The sequence below is a fragment of the Thunnus thynnus genome, chromosome 16 (assembly GCF_963924715.1).
Source record: "Thunnus thynnus chromosome 16, fThuThy2.1, whole genome shotgun sequence".
In the NCBI taxonomy this organism is placed as follows: Eukaryota; Metazoa; Chordata; class Actinopteri; order Scombriformes; family Scombridae; genus Thunnus; species Thunnus thynnus.
The window spans coordinates 17,115,203-17,136,416 of record NC_089532.1 but is presented as its reverse complement, the minus strand read 5'-3'; the positions used below and the strand labels follow the sequence as shown (position 1 = coordinate 17,136,416).

The window sequence follows — 21,214 nt, the reverse complement described above, 5'->3', positions numbered from 1 at the left end:
GCAAGTGACAGTCCTTATCAGCAGAGTATTTCTCTAAACTCCTGGAAGATTAGTTTGGATTTATTTTTGGGGCGGCAGCATGTTTGACTTACATAATAGCTCCACTGGCTTTGATCAGCATTGGATCCAGACAAATCCTACAGATGGGTCCTCCATGTCAAGGCAGAGGCATTTGTTTACGTGTGGTGTGCGTCACTATGCGTGTGTGCGTGTACAAGAGTCTGTTCGCAGCGGGCATTTTTTTCCATTGTACGTGTGTGTTCAGTGTCTGACATTGCAGTGTGTGTTTAATTTCATGCAAACGTGTATGACAGTGGAACTGTGGTATTTTTTTTTTTTTTTTTTTAAAGGGCTGTGATGGGAGGAGGCAGCCTGTTTGCGTAATGTACAGGCCAGCCGGCTCCACCTGACAGCGTTTGTGAGTCAGTAAAAATTGCTTGGAAGGAAAGGTTGGCAGAGAAATCCACAGAGCAGAGATGGAAATGTGGAGAGCACAGAGAGCTGCAAAGTGGAGAGGAGGTGGTGTAGGGACAGAGCCAGAGGAGAGCTGACAAGAGAAGAGAAGGGAGTGCAGTTATGTAAAACGGCAAACCTCATGCTGACCTAACAGCCGGGCGTGCAGAGATGTAGTGATGTAACCTACATAGACCCGCTGGCATACGTCTCATGCTCTCTCTAGCTCACACACATACACACAGAGTGAGGCATGTTGACCCTTCAACTCAGTGTTTGTATTTGCAGTTTGCCTACTCCAATATATTTGTTTTAACATTCTGTATGTGTATGTTTTAGTGTGTGTCATGTGTCAAGGCAGATGTGGTGGACTGCCTCATAAACTGTGGTTTGGCTTTTTATATTTAACCTTGTACCACAAACACTCCAGCTGTTAATGTCACCGTCACTGTTGAAGTAGTAGATGCAATACAAGTTTTAAGAACTCGTGTTAATCATTAGCAGTCGTCACATTTGGTGGAGGCGCCTCCGCTCGCACTTTGAGGATGTGGTTTCATATCGTAATGGGGCAATATTCACTTTTTATGTTTTGGTTTTGTAATGTTTGTAATTTCAACAAAATTATTAAAATGCATGTATGTGTTTCAGGACTACATTGATGCCCACCCTGAGACCATCGTCCTGGACCCCCTTCCAGCCATCCGAACTCTGCTGGACCGCTGCAAATCCTACCAGCTCATCCACAGGATAGAGAGCTGTATGCAAGGTAAGATGTTTCTGATGAGATGGTTAGACTTTGACCTCCTTGTTTAACATACACTCCTTACATAGTAGAGGTCGGAGCGGGTTCAGTGGAAAATTCACCTGAGCCCAACGAGCACAATTTTATACTTTTATTTATTTATTTTTTATTTTATTCTTTTTTTTTATGAGACCTAATCTGATCCAAATTGCTGTTGACTCAAACAAAGAGATAAAACATCTGGCAGCAGCATGATATTCCACAATTTAAAAGTCATTCAAGCCTCTGGCACAGACTGTCTGATATGGTTGGAAGCCCCGGAAAAAGCTAGTAAATGAGACCAGAGTTGGAGTCATTTTGTCAAATCTCCTGTGATGATTATGGCCCACTATTTGGCGTAATGACACATACTCAAAACCTAACCTGATCAAACTTGATACAATCGGGAGTCAGCCTGAGTCCACGTCAGATATAAGGAACAAAGACCCGTGAACACCTTAAATGCAGTCTCATGGGTCCAAATTGCAACATTAATGTCTCTGTTCCTCTATACTAGAAAGCAGAAGTAGTAAAAAATGATAAAGGAACTGTTGATTCTATAGACTTTGCCTTCTAACATACTTAACGTGTCTGATATTATTAAGAGGACAACGTTGTGGTAACTGCAGGATCTCTGTCTTTCCTCTCCACTTCCAGAAGGGACACGTGGGTAACATATGACGGCACCGACACCTCTCGCTTGAAATATGTTACTCGACGCTTCCGAGCAGATGTTTAATTTTTGCCGGTGGAGCGCGAGGCTGATATCATAATTCCTCTCCTCCCCTTCACACGACAAAAAGCTGCTCTTCATTTCCCGCTCTGCCTGAACCCGTTTTGAACTCTGCTCTGCGAGGGGTTTCTCACAAATGATGCAGATCTCGCCTTTTGAGTCGGTCCAGCGACACCTTCCCCCTGTCGCTGAACCCATAAACTGATCAGCGGGCCGTGTCTTTGAGCTGGAGGCAAAGAAATGCAGTGACGACAGGAGCACATTCCCTACCCACACCCACACACACACACACACACACACACACACATGCTGTAAACACACCTGTGAGTCATCCACATTTCCTTTACCCCCATACATGGCAAGGAGCATAAACCTTTAAAAATATTACTTCACCCAAGCGTCCATGAGTGTGTGCGGCGCGGCTGTCTGGTGTCAAAGCAACAGATCAGAAGCATTTTAGCATGTCGGTAGTGTCAGTGGTTTCTTAAAATAGAACCACAAAGAAGATGTCTTTTTTTATCCAAACAGACACGATGGCTGTTATGTAACAAAGACTATAAGCTGAATCAGAGGAAGGGGAAGATGGCTGCCTTGCTGCATTTATAGAAGATTTTTTTTTTTTTTTTCACACCAGTCCATTAATGCAAGTGGTGCTCTCTGCTCACACTTAGGCCTGCATACCAAACATCCCTGACAATTATGGTTGTTTCAGATACAAACATGGAGAATAAGCCATTATAATCCTACACAACACCAGAGCGACTGTTGAAAAAAACAGCATCTGACCAAGGTTAAATCTACTTTCTTATGTCAGCAAAATGAGAGTGACTGAGGTTAAGAGTAAAATAGAGGATGGTGTGAGAGTGTGGAAAGTCCACCTTGCTTTCATAGGCACAGCCACTTCCTCCTCCTTATCAGCAGAGACCATGGAGTCCTGGATCAGCTCCAGCTGCCAAGGCAACCCAGTACTAAAAGGCCATAGAGAGCCTGCCATGCTTCGCAGTCTCCTCAGAATAGTACTCAATAGGAGGAAGCACTTGAGGTGCGCTTGTGCTTTCTCTGTAAAAGGGAACCTTATTTTATCACTCAAGTGGTCTCTCAATGTTAAATGGTCTCAGTCACAGTGCATTTAGCTGCTCTTCTCTGAATTGTTTAAATGATACAAATACAAGAATGAGCTCAGCTTTAAGTCATGTTTCATAGGAAACAGCCAGACAAGGGCCACACTAACACTAATAGATGTGTGTCACTGATTCATAGTTGTGCTTATTGGAACTTTGGCGCTGCTCTGTTGTCCAACTTGGTTTTGTGTTTCCAATGCAAGCCAGAGCAAGGTATCTGTTTATGTTACTTAGTGGAATCTACTGGTTCCTGTGTATACATAAGTTTCGATATCTTGGACTGTGTTTTATAGACAGAAACCGTCGTCAAGTCAACGCTTCTATAAAACGAAAGCCTCTCTTAATGTCTTGAGCTTATTCTTCTCCAGCTCAGGATGAAAGAATTTTTTCCTAATGCAAGTGAATTCCTCTGGATCAAACGGAAACCTCTCCGGGTTCATTTGTATAACCAGACAGTCCTGAGGTGCCTGTACTAGCATTAATCCTGTTGAGACAGTGTCCCGTTTATGCAACAGATCAATATTTAATCATAGTTGCAGCATGAGAAAGACAAACAGTGTGAGACAATTTAAGACCACAGACACTCGTCTAAGTCATATGAGCAAAGCAGCAGCAGCCCGTCTGTCGGGATGACCCGTACGACTGCGCTTTGTCACAATCATTAGATGAACATTTCATCAAAAGAGTGTAGGATTTACCTTTTTTGTGAGAGAACAATCTAATTTTGCTTTTTCAACATAAATGATTGTAATAGGAGGGTAAGCCTCTTAGAGCGAGACAGTGAGTATTGCGTTGCTCTCAGGGCATAGCCGTGTTTGGAGTTCAATTTAAAATATTGAAAATCCTGCTGCTTTGCCTCAGAGGGACGCAGAGCAGTGAGAGGATGCTGGGGTTTCTAGGAAACAAGCTCTAAATAGCAACAGGAGTCCAGTCCTCCGCGTAAACAGCTCCACACTTTATGAAGCTTAATGTAACTTGGCTCTCTCCGTCGTTCTCTGCACCTAATACCTCAAACCAGAAGGAAGATCTGACCTGAATATTAGGTGTTATAACAGGCCTGTTGAGGAATTTCTCCTGCGTACATTCTCAGGCACGTCAAGGCGCTCGGGCCAGTCGTTGCTACAGTAAACGTATAAGTTTGGGGTTTATTTATTTGGGCTCAAGAATATGATGTAACAGAGCGGACACATGAGGAAATGTAGCGGATGTCCTGATGAGATAAAAGAAGAGGAGAAACCCAAAAAAAGCAAATGTAACTGGATAATGACATTTAAAAAGGATCTCATCGCAGAGGCCCGTAAACGTCGTCCTCGGCTCCGCTGGGTCTGCTGCGAGCATGCAGTGTTTAGACAGAGCCAGAGATTGATCCTCCCCTCCCTCCCACCCCTCTTATCCCTAAAAGCGTCAAAGTCCTGCAGAGCCAAGCATGCACGCTAATACAAACTCGGCCACACGCTCTTATCCACCATTTCCCCCCGGTTTCTTTATTATAAATCCTTAAATCGGAGCTTGAAAATGTCTTTCGTTTGACAAGGTTTGGGTCTTTTGTTGGTTTTTGTTTGACAAAATTTCAACCCATATCTCTTTGGGAACTGAGTGATGTAATGGACATATTTTCCCCCCTCCAGATTGTTTTTCTGAAAGACATTTTGCTGCTATTCCCGTCCTGGTAAAATAACATCAGTATGACGAGCGTGGTTGTAGCCAACACATGGATGAATGATGGGTAACCCTGCAAGCTTCCTGCTCCCAAAACTGACTGGTTTGCGGAGCCAGCACTGGAATGGGCCCAGCTGCACATGGGAAGGTTATAGAGCACAGAACAAGTATTTCACTGACTGTGAGAGAGAATAGGAGTATTCTGTGTATGTCAGTCACGCAACTGGAAAAAAAAAAGGGAGAAATTTGTTTTGGCTGGCGAATTTTACTGGTTCCTTTCATTTTCCATGCCCCATTACAGTAACAGAGGACTCCTGTATGTGCTGCCTTATCACCCCACGCAGTAGCAGCCTGTTTGGCAGACTTTCCTAGAACCTGTGATAACTTCTGGGCCTTTGAAAATTTCTTTTTTAACTCATGTTTCAGCCTTTATGTCGGCGTTTTTTTTTTTTCCAGAAGTTATTGTGAGTATTTAGGGGCCCAGCGTACCTCCAGAGTTCAACACTCAGCACTGGAGTTAATGTAGGCAAATGAGATTCTCCTGACCTCAGCACTAGCGGGAGAGAGAGCCCTGCCACCGCTGAGGCCCACAAGCGCACAAAGACCGGCGTGTTTCTATTGTTTTGTGTCATTAGCAATTTGCCAGCTCTCGGTTTGGCCCCCTCGCTGATTTCCTGCGGCGATATCTCCAACCAGCTGCCTTATCACCCCCATGTACCTACTGTGGAGGGGAAATTACAGAAGCCAGGGCATTAATATTGATGCATCCTGAGCACTGATATCGTTAAGTATGACGGAGCCACAGGATGTTTGTTATTTTCAGTCTTATCGGAAACTGCCTGACCAGCCTAAACCCTTCAGGATGTGATGCAATAAAGATGATGTAAACAAACACGATGATGATGTAAAAACATGGCGGGGATAGGTGAGACAGAGGCTGAATGTTTGTGCTGGCCTCAATTATGTTTAATCAAGTTACGGCATAGTTTACTTTGTGTAATTGCACCTGATTTATTGAGCTCTGGGCAACCAGTGAGCTGTCAATCAAGCTAGTCAGTCAAGTGATCTGTCTGATGACTCTGTAATGTCCTCAGCTGGTTTGAGTTGTCTGTGGTTCCTCGTGAGATTGTGTGTCTTCCTGTATTTCAGCATTTTCCTGTGTGTGGGTGCTTGTGTGTGCTTGTTTGGGAGGAGCAGAAGGGCCTGGCAGCTTTCTGCTTTAATAATTTGGACCATTTGTCTTTCATCCCCCTGGGCCTCAGATGGCTTCTGTTGTGTTTGTTGTCTAAACCAGTCACAGGGATGGAATATAAATATAACTATTTAGCCAAATCACGTTAAATAAGGTGTGTCTGTGTGTTTGAGAGAGACTCATCCGCTCTCCCATGTCAAGCCAAGGTCTTGAAAATGTTTGCTCAGACTACAGTAAGATGTGCTGCCTGTCATTTTTTTCTACGTAGGGTATAAATGATAATGGAAAGAATAGATTCAAGTGCTGCTATTTCTGGAGAGAGACTAAAAAAAGTTGTACATGTTACTCTAACTATCTTGGACAGTTGATCCAGAAACATAAATCACCATCCACTAAAGCTGTTCACTAGACCGAAAGAATTGACAATCAACGAGTGTAAGTGTTATTCCAAAAGCAGATTTATTATAAGTAATAAGTGTAACAAATCAGAAAATGTGCTTTTTACATGGACATCAACTACAGGTTGTGGCCATTATTGTGTTCACAAATATAGTAAATCATGTAAATTGATGAAAAATTGCTTTAAGGTTTGTGTATGAACAGTGATTTTCTGTTTCATATCAAAATAAATTAAATATCTTCAGGTTTTGGACTGTTGGTTGAACTAAACTAGCAATTTGAAGACGTCAACTCGGATTCTGGAAAATGGTGATGGACATTTTTCCATTTTTTAACTGAACTTTAACAAGACCTCTTGAAATATTTTCTAACCCTACCAATCCCCTCTTCGTTCTTTTACTTCTCTTTTTATTAGATGAGAGGATTTGCTCTCCTCCATTCATGGTCCTGAACACAGAGTGCAGCCCAGATGTGCTGGAGCAGATCAAGAAGCACGGACTCACATTCCCCTTCAGTAAGTCTCAGTCTTCTAGATAATGCAGAGTTGTAGGTTGCAGGTCGTTTAGACTCACATTGCACTGTTAAACACTAATTGTACTATGAAACGTTGGTGTGTAAAATCCGATATTTCAGTTTTCAACCACTTAATGGTCGATGCTACATTTCTGTGTCACAGTATAAGAAAAGGCCTCACTGGGAGAAGTTTTGTCCTCTGCTGTTGTGTCATTACTGCTGGGTTAACTTGCTAAATTCTCTACCTGTTTGTCCTCACCGTTATTTCTTCCACAGTTTGTAAAACACGGGTGGCTCATGGAACCAACTCCCACGAGGTAAGAGGCCACAGAGGTCACCCCGCCTACAGTTTGCTTTGTGCAAGCAGTAACACTTGTCCTGTCACAGGATTGTCATTTAAGTTGAGTCCAAACAGCAAAATCAGATAAGGCGCTGTACCTCATGTCCTGTATCTCTGTGTGTCAACTGAAATCAATACTCAGTCGGTGAAGTCATTCTAGCCAAACAGTCTTCATTCTTCCACACTCGCAGCACTGAATTAAGTTAGGTTTTAACTCGACTTTTATCTGAAAGCGGCTGTTACTTTGAAGCTTATAAGCGGCATTAACAGCACGTCCTCCTGTCCGCAGATGGCCATTATCTTCAGTGAAGAGGACCTGAAGGACGTGAAGCCTCCTTGTGTGATCCAGAGCTTCATCAACCACAACGCAGTGCTGTACAAGGTGTTTGTGGTAGGAGATTCCTACACTGTAGTGGAGAGACCTTCCCTCAAGAACTTCCCTGCTGGACCGGCAGGTGAGGACACAGACAGACAGACAGGCAGGCAGGTGGAGAGAGAGACAGGCGGGGAAGTCCACACCAGCCAGACTGTACAAGTTGCAAGGCTTCTCCTAAATTACTCAATAAAAGACCTCATAAAACAGGTTTACAGTCCCTGTGATTGAACCTATTTGCCCTTTTAAAAGGGGTGCAGTAGAGTGTAATTGAGTTTTGCCTTGCCAGTACATGCTGTCCAACATGTTGAAAATAAACAGGAGGAGCGGCGTATTTCACCATAAACGTGTCAGAAGCCTTACCCATGATGCAGCTTTGAATACAGGGTTCCCGATACAAATTACACCACCGATATTTGCATATGATACAGCCGAGGCCCCCATGCAAAGCAGTTTGACCAGTGGTGTAGTAGTCTGCTTTGTCTAGCAGCGCAAAGAGAGAGAGCGAGAGAGAGAACAGTTGCTTTGAGCCTGGAATGCCGAGTGGTACGACAGAAAAGCACGGCCCTCATCAAACACATAAAGCAGCACAACAGCAGCGTTCAAATCATTGTGCTCCACAGCCCGAAGCTATGCGTCGTGTTTTGTATCCAGTAAGTGGAGGGAGTAGCTATGAAGATAAAAAGGTAGGTAGGGGTTAGTGTTTGTGTAAGGATAGAACTTAAAAATAAAGGTGTGAGACAGGGTCTGTTCTCAGACATGAATAAATGCTTCAGAGTTACACTGGTGTTTGGTTCTGGGAATGAAGGACTCCATCTGCCTCGCACTTCATCACCGCGACCCCTCTACGAGCCGAGGGGGCATATTTATTTGGACAGTGATGGAATTTACTGTTTCTCTGCACTCCCCAACCCTCTTCCTTCTCTCTAACACTCTCTTATGTTAATCATTACAATGATAACGGAGACAAAAGGGGCAATATATTCAACCGTCAATCCCGTCAACATTTATCACTGCTTCTAAGAAAAGCCCTCGCCCGAGGCTCACGAGTTATATGTTGTTTTGTTCCTGGTGAACACTCAGCATGACAGCAGTTATACCTGAGAGGGTTAAAGATTAAAAGGCTTCGCTCTATAGTTGTGGTTTAGTTTTAGGTTTCTGTTTTTTTGTTTTTTTTTACACCAGGTGTAGAAATCAGTAGATTAAGAGTTCATTTAGTCAAGAGCTCTGTTGGCCTCAAGTGACTCGTTGAGCTTTGCTGCCATCTAGTGGCTGAGATGAGAAATGTATATAAATGACCACATTAGAAAAGCAAGCGTCATCTAAGTTCTTTGTTTCTTTTACAGACAGGAAAGCCATTTTCTTCAACAGCCACAACGTTTCCAAACCGGAGTCCTCCTCAGACTTGACTTCGGTACGTCCAAACCGTCACCGACTGAAATCTGATGTTGATTTTTATGACGAGTTGTGTTGCAGACATACTTTAACGCTTTATGTTTTTTGTTTTTTTAGAGAGAGAATGTAGAGGGAGTGTCTCAGCCACCCAGCGATGATGTCATGAGAGAGTTGTCCAGGTCTTTGCGACAGGCGCTGGGTGTGTCCCTGTTTGGCATCGACGTCATCATCAACAACCTAACAGGCCAACACGCCGTCATTGACATCAATGCATTCCCTGGTAGGTGTTGCTCCACTACATGCTGCCCTATGTTACAGTCAGTGTTTTACAGGGGTAACAGGGTGTTACTGAGGCATGTTTTGTCAGGAAAGGTGTGTTTTAAATTATGACGCTCATCTCTCTGGTCTTGACATTATGAAGAGGACAGAAAGTTTCATGCCCGTTTGGCAGAGTTCCTGGAGTGACCTGGTTCTCAGGTGTCACTCTCTGGTGCACACTGTAAAAACATAGTGACGTCATACTGTCATGAGACCTGTTCCACAGAGTCCAATGTCTCTCCTTTGTCACTTGTGTTATCCTGAAACCTCTTTTTCAGCTCAAAACATGCACCAGGTCTCAGCCACTTTGTTAACGTGGACTGCAGGCTTCTGCTTATTAATGCCACCGTCAAATTACAATGGCATCTCAGTCTGATTATCAGGCTAGTTGACATGACGTTTCGGCATACAGTCAAAAGCTGATTTGTTACAATTCATCGTCCTGTGTTTTCAGGTTACGAGGGCGTCCCGGAGTTCTTCAACGACCTCCTGAACCACATCAGCAGCGTGCTTCAGAGCCACAGCCCTGACATCGGCCCCGCCAGCGAGCAGCCCAAAGGCCTGCCGGTGAGCAACACGGTACCCAGCCCCGCCCCGCCGGCCCCTGGCTGCTGCAGCATGCTGGGAAAAGAGGCCAGCGGCAGCCCCTGGATCGTAGAGGGCGACGGAGGGCTGAAGGGCCCACGTCAGAGACTTGGCTGCAACTCGGCCATGTCCCCCAACTTCCAGCAGCACTGTGTCTCCACGATAGCTACCAAGGCTTCCTCCCAGTGACTGATCCCCAGCCCCCCACTCCGTTTGATCCCTGAACAAAAAAAGAAAACGGATGACAATGGTGACAATAATAATGAATAATAATCATAATAATTATGATGTTAATGATGATAATATATCTAATCAGAAACAAACCTTTTCCTATATAGTTATTGAAAATGATGGTGATTGGGTGTAAGCTTTTTCTCTCTGCCTTTTTGTATTTTTCGTTTTGTCTAATGAGACTTAACAGTACTGTAATGTGAACTTTTAGGAACTTTGCCTAATAGCTGATTTTATTTTTCTCTCTTGTGTGAGTTTGCTGTAATGAAAGGGGTCCAGATGAGGTAGTTAACAGGGAACGGCCGAATCAGGACTGGAGAAAGATGTGCCACTAGATGTGCAATGTATGATCCCTTATAACTCGCACACACACGCACACACACACATGTACACACAAACAGGTGCGTTTACGTTGCGACAGACCTTGCCAGTGATGTGTGCGTTTGCATTCTGGTCAATAACCACTGACTCCTCTGCACAAAGTGAAGGGGAGGAAGAGGAGGTGGCCGGCCAGGCGTTTGAACACTACTCCACAGATCCCGGGCTGCTATGTGACTGTGGCCAACCGACTGCAGAGGACACGATGAGTCTGAACACAAACGACAAGATAGTTTTGAGTATTGTTAGTTTGAACAAGCCGTTTACTTTTCCGAGTGCCATCAAATTTACTTCAAGCGTAGGACAGACGGTGAAAAAAAAAAAAAAAAAAAAAAAAAGTGAATCTTCATGACCATGTGACCAAGTTTTTTTTTTGTTTTTTTTTTTTTAAATGATTGTTGTTGCGCCAATGTTTATAGGTCTGTGAGTGTTTTACTGTATGTCAGACGCCGGATGTTAGGTGTTCAACAAACAAACTGCGTCCCTGTTTTGAGTCGCTCCCAGCGCAGGAAGACGAGGATCACATTCCGCTTTTGTTTGTGGATATTTTCAGAGAATTCCATGATGTAATTTTCAAAATTCCAGTGGGATCTTGTGAGATTTCTCGCATAACTTCATGGAGTTTGAAGTCTCCGTAAACAGTCTCTCCTTTAAACAGTGTCTTCAATGCTTGTATGTGTAATGTGAGCAAACTTCTCTCCTGAGGCAAACTTGATTTATCACCAGACTTGTGGCTGCTGTGGAGTTTTGTCGCTTAATCACTTTTAAACTCATTTTGTTAACTAGGAATTCATTTATTCTCCTAAAATGCAGGTGAAATATGTGTTTGGAACCAGCTAAATGACTATTTAATGAGACGATATTACAACCATTAAATTCCAACTAGATGATTGAGGAATTTGTTCAGCTTTATTGTCTCCGTTCAAGTTAATTTCACTCTAAAGTGCACCTCTTTACTCTTTACAAAATGCAGTTTAATGAGACCCGCAGTCCAGTCGGTTCATTTGCTTCAAGCTTAATTCTCTGACCTGTCTTCTGTCCCAGCTGCTGTATTTGTGTCACATGTTAAAATCATTTGGAGGGGGAAGTGGATCGAGGGAGTCCAGCTCTTATTCCCAGTGTTCACTGTGAGATTTTTTTACTCCAATTTTGTTAATATCTTTGTCCTGACATCTACTAAGAGCAACTTTATTTTATTGAGATTTTATGGGGAAAAAAAAAAAAGTTTTATATAAAAGAAAGCACGCAATGTTTTTGAACAAACGATGGATATTTACTAGAGGAGTAGTAAAAAAAAATGCAGTTGGGTCAGGTTGTACAACAAAACTTAAGTTGGTGTCAAAGGGACAGATGATGTTTTGGTTGTTGTCTCCCTCTAGCATCTAGCGGGAAGGCGTGCCAACCTGCCAAATCAGTGCATACAGATTTTTGCATTCCTCTGAGCCTGCTTCTTCTTCTTCTCTTGTCCCAGAGAGCTCCTAAAGCTGTTTTATTTCCTCCATAAGTATCCGAGGGAACCAACTGTCCTCTCGTTCACCCTCCCTGTGATCGTAAATAAAAAATGTCACTGCAGCCATCTCACCAGCATCTCTCTGGGACATGAACTGAAAGAATACCATTGACATTTGGAAAACTGTTCACTAGACACACATTGTGAGAATATTTCAAGGTTAGTTCCTTTAATTTCTCAAATTTGCATGTGTCTGTGATGAAGTAACAACGGCAGAATTTCAACATGTAAAAGACGGCACATGAAGCAGCAGGTTCGGGGAAATTTTCACATCCTTTTCCCCTGATTTAGGTGTTTCCTCACCTAGCAGTAGGGGAGAAGTCGAGGGTGCAACCCCGTCTATGTTGAAAAGGCTGAAATCTGTGTACACCAGTATGCTGTTTGTCCTATGTTGTGCTCTTTATTGTGCTTCTAAATGGGAAATAAATGGTTAATCCTACCCTTGGTCATTTCTGCAACCCCCCTGACAGTGTTGTCATGCTCCCAGCTTCAACCTGAATGTTTACTCCTTGGGCGTCTTGTACAGTATGTGTATATATGCCTAGGCTTACATCCGTACAGTATGTTGTTTTGTATCAGTTCTGTAATTGAAAGGAATCCACAATTTTGTGACCTTTTTTTAAAAAATCAAATCGCCAAACCAACAGGGCAAAATAAACATGTGAAACCATATCTTGCTGTGTTTAATTCAGCTCTACGTTTTTTAACTTATCATTTGTGGGTACATGCTGTGTTTTCCAGTGTTTATGCAGGTTATTTCATTGAATAGAGTAAGAAGTAATGCTTTAAAAAGCCCAAATGTTAGTCTTATGTGATCAGAATTAGCACTTAAATTATGTAAACATTTAGCCAAGTGTATTACTGAAGCTGTAAGGTAGCTCTGAATACTTTAATTTCTTTCTACAAAGATTCATTGTGGTCATCCATGAATATATCAAGTGCAAAAGAGAAGACTGCAAAACAAAGTGCAGCAGTTCTCCACTCAGCCTCCAGATGTTTATTGCCTCAGCATTTATGAATTTCATAGAATCGGAGACATACACAGTAAAAAATACACAACAGAAACATACAAAATGTTTTCCAGTAGGCCAATTGAGACACTATACAAAATGGTTACTTAATAAAATAAATCTTTTCATAATCTTAGTCTTTTGTACATGTAAAAAAAAAAAAAGAGAAACACAACCATATATTTACAAGAACACCAGACAAAAAGAAGTTATCAAAAGGCTCTAAATGCTACTTTCTGCTCCCTGCTGAGATGTTTTAACCTCACAGTGTTAATGAGGTTGTAGGTGATGTGACGTCGGGTTGGCCAACAGTCCGAGGATGGAGGAGAGACACTGCAGCTTTTCCTTGACGTGCTCGGGCAACTTCTCGTTCTCCTTGTACCTGTGAAGAAGACAGAAGTTATTGAGATTCACTTGCACATATGAGTTCTGCAAATATATGGACTAAGGACATGGTGCACAGTTGTGAAAATAGACTTTATTTTGTGTAAATGTGGATAGTAGATATCCTTTTGTGATGCCAGTTTTCAGTTGCCACTGTCTTCTTTAAAGACAAAGCCGATAAAAACACACGAGCCAATAAAATGACAACATTTCTAACATGTTTCATACCTGGTGATCCGTCCCTCTGGATGTGTGTAAGTAATGCAGGAAACTCCTGCCTGAACCACCAGCTGAGACCCGTCGTTGAACTGCACCCACACCTCTCCGCTCGTCAGCTGCAGATACAAAAGGATTTTATTGAGAAACACGATCCTGTAGCTGATTACAACATAATAAAAGACTCATTTATTAATTACCTGAGATGCCCATCCAACATTGGGCACGAATATCGATTTCACCACTTTTCCTGTGCTCTGCACGAGGTCCTGTCGCACTGGAGAGCTTTTCTTACCCAGGCTGGTCGAGGTGAAATCAGACCCGTCGTAGGAGATCATCTGCGTATAAATACATACAATATATAAATAAAATATATACCGATTGTTAAAGCTTTATAATCTCTCTGTTAATCCAGCAGTTTAAGGCTGTGGTTCGCTCACCGAAGGAGTGATTTGTGGAGGTTGAGGAGGTGAAGCTGGGTCAGGAGGGACCGGGTGGGAGGGCTGCGACGATGAGCACGGAGTGTCTGGGTTTGTAGGTCTTCTAGAAGTGACCCAGACAAAACTAATATTAGCCACAAAGGAAAAGGAACACAGGAGCAGCAGGAGTATAAAAATGACAGCGTGTTCCTCTCACCTGCCAATAGTTATGGGGAAGAAAGGAACGTTCTTGGTGCTGCGCTGCTCCTCTGCTGTGATGGCGGCCTCTAGTGACAGACACATGCTGTGGCCCTCGTCGGACAGCTCCACGTAGAGCTTGCTCTCTGGGCTCAGGCCGCTCAGCCCCACCTCACCCTTCACCGTGTAGGACTTCCCGCTCTTCTCCACCACTCGCACCAGCTCTGACGTCTTGTGGGTCTTCGCTCCTACACAACACGGGCGTTAACAGAGCATTGTTAAATAATTCAGAGAGAAAATGGTCGGTGTTGATCCGCGTCCATAGAAATCTGACTCACCATCGTAAAAGCAAACCTCCAGGTCTGCTACGGGAGAGTTCTCCATCAGCATGACCTTGGCATACTTGGTGTAAAGGGTCACTTTAGGAGTCTTGGATTTCACAAGCTGAACAAACTTGGAGGCGTATTGATACTTCTTCCAGTATTTTTCTATTACAAAAAAAAAAAGAAATTAATTGAGACACAATTTCTCATCTTACATCAGCTGATGTTAGTGGGTGTATCATGTCCATCAGCTTACCTGGCAGGTCCTCATAGCTACAGATCAAAATATCTTCGGGTGGAGCAGGGGGGCAGTCCAGCACAGGAAAACCCTTTCCACCATTAGGCTGGTATATTGTCACCTAAAAGACATGATAATAATATTAAGCTTCCATTTACAGGAGTAATAATTCTTAAAAATCTGATTTAATAATGCAAACAAGCTTGTGTCATATTATGTTTTTATACTACCTCTGCCAGTTAGAAAAGAAAAATTTAGAAATATAATACAGTGAGCTCACCATTGAGCCATCGCAGGAAATCCGAAGGACTTCTTTGACCCTCTCTTGACCGCTGTGGAATTTTAACAGCTCCATACACACTTCACCTGTGTCCAGGATGCTCACCTGTAAAAAAGACACAAAAAAGAAATTAGACATCAACAAATTTCTCACTTGAAGTTGAGACCATGAATATATTATCAAAAACATGAGCGCTATCTTACAACAGCATTTTTGGTCTTCTGTCTGATAGGCTTCAGTCTGGACGCGCACAGAGGCGGGACTACGTCTCTCAGCGTTTTCTTCTCCATGCTTGTTTTGGCTGAGGGGAGTTTTAACTCTGCTCCGGGAAAATTCTCCTTGCACGAGTCCAGGTTGGAGAGATGGGGTTGGTGTAGGTGGTGCACGTTGTGATTAGGATTCACGCCTCGGCTCATGGGCTTGTCCGTCCAGGAATTGTGAACCCCCAAAGGCCCTCTGCTGCCATGGAAACTCCCGTTACTGCTGTGAGCGCTGTTGTCTGTGGGCCTTTGCCCAGAACCTGAGAAAGAAGAGAAAATATTTGTAAAGATTTGCTTGAGCCGGATGGTTTAAATGGTGTTTGGAGAGTTTAAAGATCCATTTATGAATTTTTATATGCCTTCATTCATTTTCTGGCTCAAAAAAACTGTCTGTATCTCAAATTAAATCAACTAATAACCAAAGATTATTTCTTTTACAGGGATCTTTTACTTCCCAAACATGCCACTAAACTCACTAACAGTTGCTCTGGATGAGACAAATCTACCACATGTGTTCATATAATCAAAAACAAGAAACGCATCATTTTTTTACCCTCATTATTGAGCCAGTTAGTGACTCCCTCCAGGTCTTGAAATCGAAAGTTTGGCGGATATACCATCTGTGTCGATAACGAATACCCAGAGCTGAAAAACAGTAAAGTGAAATCTTTAGTGTCAGGTTAATATGAAAAATGATTAGAAGATGAATGGAGAGACTACTTACTGTGCTGACTGTTTGACAGGAGGAGAGGGTAACCGTCCATGCTCTGAAAATGGGTGTTGGGTGGAGGACATGGGGAAGACTGGTCTTCCTACGTCTGTTAGAGTCTCCTCTGAGTGGCATCTCCCCAGCTCAGCATGACTCGACCCCTGGCCTGGTCCAGATGAGCCGAAACGATCTGAGGAGTGAGCCCTCCTTAGGTAGCGAGAGTGAGGCTGTCCACTCTCTTCAACATGAACCGCCCTCCTCCTGCCTTCCCTGTGAAATCTGTCCGGCTGTTGCTGCCACTGATCTCCGTCCTCAAAGCAGGCGCTGCTGGGCTGGTGTGGAAGACTTGTAATGGGAGTCATGCGGTTAGGCAGGGCAGAGCCAATCATGTGCCTGGTTTTCCTCTGGAGGCGGCTGCTGCTGCTGGCTAAGGTGGAGGAGGTACAGGCCGTGGAGATGGTGGCGATGCCGCTGTCTATTGATCCTTCATCACCCAGCCGCAGCTCCTTGGTTCTGTCCAACAGGCTCTGGGTCATGAACGGGTGGTCCAGCACTGCAGAGAGGCTGGGCCGCTGGGCGGGATCCCTCTGCAGCAGCTGATGGATCAGGTCCTGAGCCTCTAGAGAAACGTGGTTGGGCATCTCATATTCCCCGAGAACCACTTTAGACAGGGTGTGCTTGACTGTGTCCGTGTCAAACGGAGGCCGACCCATCAGGAAGGCGTAGAACATGCACCCCAGTGACCAGACATCTGATTCCAGGCCATGAGCACTGCGGGTGGCCACCTCCGGGGAGATGTAGTTGGGTGTCCCGCACATGGTGAAGTGCTTTTCATTTGGGAGTTTAAGCTGAGTGGCCAGGCCAAAGTCTCCGATTTTAATGTTCATGTTGCTGGTCAGCAAAAGGTTTGACAAGGTCAGATCTCGATGTAAGATGCCATGGGTGTGTAGATACAGCATTCCTTTCACTATTTGATGCATGAAATGTCTTGCTGTGGAAAAAAATAAAATAAAATTAGGCAGTGCACAGAGCAGTTAACCAACACAATTCAGATTTAAAAAGGCACTGTGTCCTATAGTAGCACTATGGAGCAGTTTTTCACGAGTGGGTCCCCATTTTGTTTGTCTTGTGCATGAGGACGCACTTGCACATGCAAATGCATGTGGTTAAATAATACACAATCCTGCCAATGGTTTTACACTATTCCACTGATCTACAGGTGGCTGTAATGTGCCAAGAAATCCACAACTGCACCAACAAAAGCAAGGAAGAAGACGACTGCCAGCTAGTAAACATGGATGTAAACACTGCAGGATTCAAACTTTTAAGAAAAATCTACTTTGCAAATGTTTGAATGTTTTGGAAATGGATTTGACATGTTAATTAGACCTCAAGGTTACACACAATGAGTTTTGGTGATTTATATTTAATGTCAGCATAACTTTTGTTTGTTGTCAGGAAAATGCTACAGAGAACCTTTAAGTTAATAAGTCAAAGAGTTTCTTTCATTTCAAATATAAATTCTGCCTGACCTTCGTCCTCAGAGAATGCCATCTTCCTCTCTTTCAGGTATCGGCTCATCTCTCCATTATGACACATCTCCAACACCAGGTACACATAGTTGCTGTCCTCAAAGTAGTTGTACAGCTTCAAAAAAAAAAAAAAGACATGATATATATTAGTATGTAAAATAGAAGACAAAAAATAAAAAGATATGTAGGATTCTCAAATGACATTAAATCAGGGATACAACTGACTTTGAAAAAGTGGTCAGCTATGAATTATCAGTCTAAAAATCATGATCTAAATATCATATTGTTGTGCTTAAAAACAGTTACAGTACTGAACATTCACTGATATCTAGATAAAACAAAAGAGCCCACTCCTGACCAAACTGACCAATTTGTAATAATGTAAAGTGGAAAACAGTGACTTTAATACTGAACAAAGCAATTACCAGAGGTAGGGGCAAGTTCTCCACATTATATAACCATGACAACAATAAAACAAAGCTGAAGCTTTTTGAGGGGGATGAGAGGAGGAAGCTGTAACTGTAGGGTTACAAACACAAATTTGAATTCCTACAATTTGCGCTGTTTGCCTTTAACTGAAAACCCAACACATTGTGAACTGAACTTTCTGTTTAAAGGGTCACAACATCTCCATGTGTATTGTACACTTAACAGAAAAAAACATGAATGTCACACAGAAAATCTAAGGGAGAACAAATATATGTGTTATGACATGAAATGTAATAAAAACCCACAGTACACAGTCACAAGAAATTAGACGTGTCCAGCCAACGTTACCTCAAGTATGGAAGGGTGCTTCAATCGGCAGTGAATCTCCACTTCGTTCGTCACACGCTGGACCATCCCAGCTTTGTGCATTGCTTTTTTGTCAATCTGCAGACGGGAACCACAGAGATAATTATACACCAGCTACTCACGGGATCAACATGTAATGCGGTAAAGTTCTGCTCCTGGGTGTTTAGGTTTGTTTTTTAATAGCCAATCTGCCGTCCACAAAGATGGTGAACTGTTCAGACCCCATTTGTGGAGGGTTGAGGGACCACAAGACACCCATGGGAGACAATTAGGGGTTAATAACCGAACAATTCCAGTTTACACTTCAACTGTCAGTCACTGGTAACAGCTTGGGTGCTGGTAAAGCATGCTATAATTACCACATATCACTAACAAAGACTAATAATTGTAGGGTCAGCGATTCTTACCGTTTTGATAGCAACCTCCAGACCAGTCTTCACCGATTTTGCCCGGTAAACACATGCAAAGGACCCTTTGCCAAGGAGGGTGAGGACTTTAAAATCCTAAACAACAAGAAAGAAAAACAAACATTGTTTGATTCCAAACAACAAATCATATCTGAAGAAAAATAGGAAAATCATTTTAGATTTAAAAATGGGTCTATTTTGACCCCTTGACAGACCTCGATCCTGAGCTCCTGATCATAAAATAATCTACTCTCCTCATCTCTGCTGGCCTGGGTGTCAATAGTGAGGTTTTGTTGGAAGAAACAGTGAATAACTTGATCAAATATCGTCCCTCTTGCCTGCGACATGCTGGATGCACAGTTATAAAAAAAAAGAGACAGACAATCCAGCCGCTAACGACTTCACACAGGAGAAAATCCTCCCACAACAAACGAATAACTGACAAACAAGCCACCAACACCTGACGCCGTCATATGGCCAACCAAAACCTTTAATTATCCCGGCTGTCTTCCCGCTAACGAGGACCACTTGTAGCCGTTTCTAAGCAGCATGTGGAGCAACCAAAGTGATGCACAGAGAAGAAACAACACTGTTTGTCCCGAGAGAGCCCGGAGTAAGGTTACACACCCGAGCACTGAGGCTGACACATAAAGCTGACAACAACAACAACAACAACTACTACTACTACTACTACTACTACTACTACTACTACTACTACTACTAATAATAATAATAATAATAATAATAATAATAATAATAATAATAATGGCGTTTTGTGCAAAGAAGCAAACCATCTCGGGATGTATGAAAACAAACGATATTAGCGTTAGCGTCAGTAACGTTACAGTATTCACTAACGTTAGCGGATAGCCAAACGTTTTCATATAATTCAGTTAAATGTATTTGAACTGAATGGCTTCTTTACACTTTAAACATCACCATGTTGGAAGAAACTACGCTTAGCTTACGCATAACCAGCTAATTATTAACTCCAGCAAGGTTACCAGCCACAGTTGACATTAGATTAGCTTGCAGCAGGCGTTAGCCCGACAAAACAACTCACCTCAATCTTATCGCCAATCGAAACACTCATCGTGCCTGGTTTTGGTCTTGCAGATTCATGCAGGAGAGTAATAATGTTCCTCGATCGACTGAGTTCATCGATAGTCGGTGCAGGAGTTCTCAGACGGCAAACAAATGTTGTTCTTGTGTTACCCTCCAAAACTTTGCCATTTCTTCCATTTTGAAAATATGCGCCCGTTACACCCGTGGCTACGTCACACGCTACGTCATATGACAACAAGCAGGGTTTACCACGCCCCCTGTAAGGCTCCCTCACGCGGGCTGGTTTAACATATAAAACTACAAACTCTGTCGTAAAAGTGTACTTGAAAGTAGAGTTTTATACTTATAATGAGTTTTATAAGCTTATATATTAAAGCTTGTACGTTTAAACTTCTTGCACTACCATTTTAGCATTTTAACATAATTAAACAGCGTAGTAAATAGGATATATAGTTATGGTTATATCTCTAGTCTCTTTCGTTTTTATTTATTCTTTATATTTGAGTTAGTCTATTTAGTTATTGTATATAATTTAGCCTTTATTGTGTCTGTCTATCTATCTATCTATCTATCTATCTATCTATCTATCTATCTATCTATCTGCTTGCAGGCTTGCAGGCTTCTAGTTTTTTAAATCTGAACCCTTGGTTAAAACATTTAAGTTTCTGCATGTAAAGTTTGTGCATTCATTCTATGAAGACCCAAACCCAAAATTAAATAAACACAAAGAGCTGCAATGATTAGTCAATAAATCGATTTGTCGATCCAAAGAAAATGAATCAGCAACTATTCTGATAATCAAATCATCATTTAAGTTATTTTTTTAAGCAAAAATGCCAAACGTTTGATGGTTCCAGGTTCTTCAATGTAAGAATTTGATGCTTTTCTTGGTCTTACATTATAGTTAATTAAATATTTTAGGGGTTTGGACTGTATATCAGAGTATATAAGACATCTTAAGACGTCACCTTGTGCTCCAGGATATTGTGATTTTTTGCAGTCTTCTTTATGTTTCATAGACCAAATGACTAATTGAGAAAATAACCTGCTGATTAATTGATTATGAAAATAATCCTTAGTTGCAGCTGTACAAAAGACATTATGAAATAAATAATTATATGAATAAATACAGATAAAATATTTAATATAACCATAAAATTGTGGAAAACTCAATCAATGTTATTATGGAATGTCAATCACATAACTTGCTCTGCCACTTTGTCTTGATTGATAAAAAGTAGGATTATGACATGAAACACACATTGGAAAAGGGACATTTTGAAATAAAACTGCTGGAATAAAAAACAAAAAAATTATTAATAAACCATTGTGTATTGTGGAAAGAAGCCAGATGAAATAACAATTCATATGAACGTGCTGAGTTTTAAAAATGCATT

The 21,214-nt window shown here is 42.3% G+C and overlaps 2 protein-coding genes across 2 annotated transcripts in view; one reads left to right on the top strand and one right to left on the bottom strand.

Annotated features, from left to right (window-relative positions):
* Positions 1 to 12,653, top strand: part of itpk1b (inositol-tetrakisphosphate 1-kinase b) — a 28,930-nt gene extending 16,277 nt beyond the window's left edge. The window contains exons 5-11 of the mRNA XM_067613267.1: positions 1,102 to 1,219; positions 6,754 to 6,852; positions 7,128 to 7,168; positions 7,481 to 7,646; positions 8,911 to 8,978; positions 9,077 to 9,239; positions 9,732 to 12,653. Of these exons, the coding sequence (XP_067469368.1) occupies positions 1,102 to 1,219; positions 6,754 to 6,852; positions 7,128 to 7,168; positions 7,481 to 7,646; positions 8,911 to 8,978; positions 9,077 to 9,239; positions 9,732 to 10,051 (975 nt within the window). The 3' untranslated portion in view covers positions 10,052 to 12,653. The remainder of the gene's footprint in view (positions 1 to 1,101; positions 1,220 to 6,753; positions 6,853 to 7,127; positions 7,169 to 7,480; positions 7,647 to 8,910; positions 8,979 to 9,076; positions 9,240 to 9,731) is intronic.
* A 297-nt stretch (positions 12,654 to 12,950) lies between these two features.
* On the bottom strand, positions 12,951 to 20,027 carry plk4 (polo-like kinase 4 (Drosophila)). The gene is made up of 15 exons (XM_067613266.1): positions 19,816 to 20,027; positions 18,753 to 18,848; positions 18,328 to 18,423; positions 17,551 to 17,665; positions 16,034 to 17,009; positions 15,863 to 15,954; positions 15,253 to 15,569; positions 15,050 to 15,154; positions 14,788 to 14,890; positions 14,547 to 14,696; positions 14,228 to 14,456; positions 14,032 to 14,134; positions 13,792 to 13,929; positions 13,604 to 13,710; positions 12,951 to 13,373 (listed from the first exon to the last, which is right to left on the bottom strand). The coding sequence occupies exons 1-15, from the start codon at positions 19,843 to 19,845 to the stop codon at positions 13,262 to 13,264; spliced, it is 2,769 nt and encodes a 922-aa protein (XP_067469367.1). The 5' UTR covers positions 19,846 to 20,027; the 3' UTR covers positions 12,951 to 13,261.
* Between the last annotated feature and the right edge of the window lie 1,187 nt (positions 20,028 to 21,214).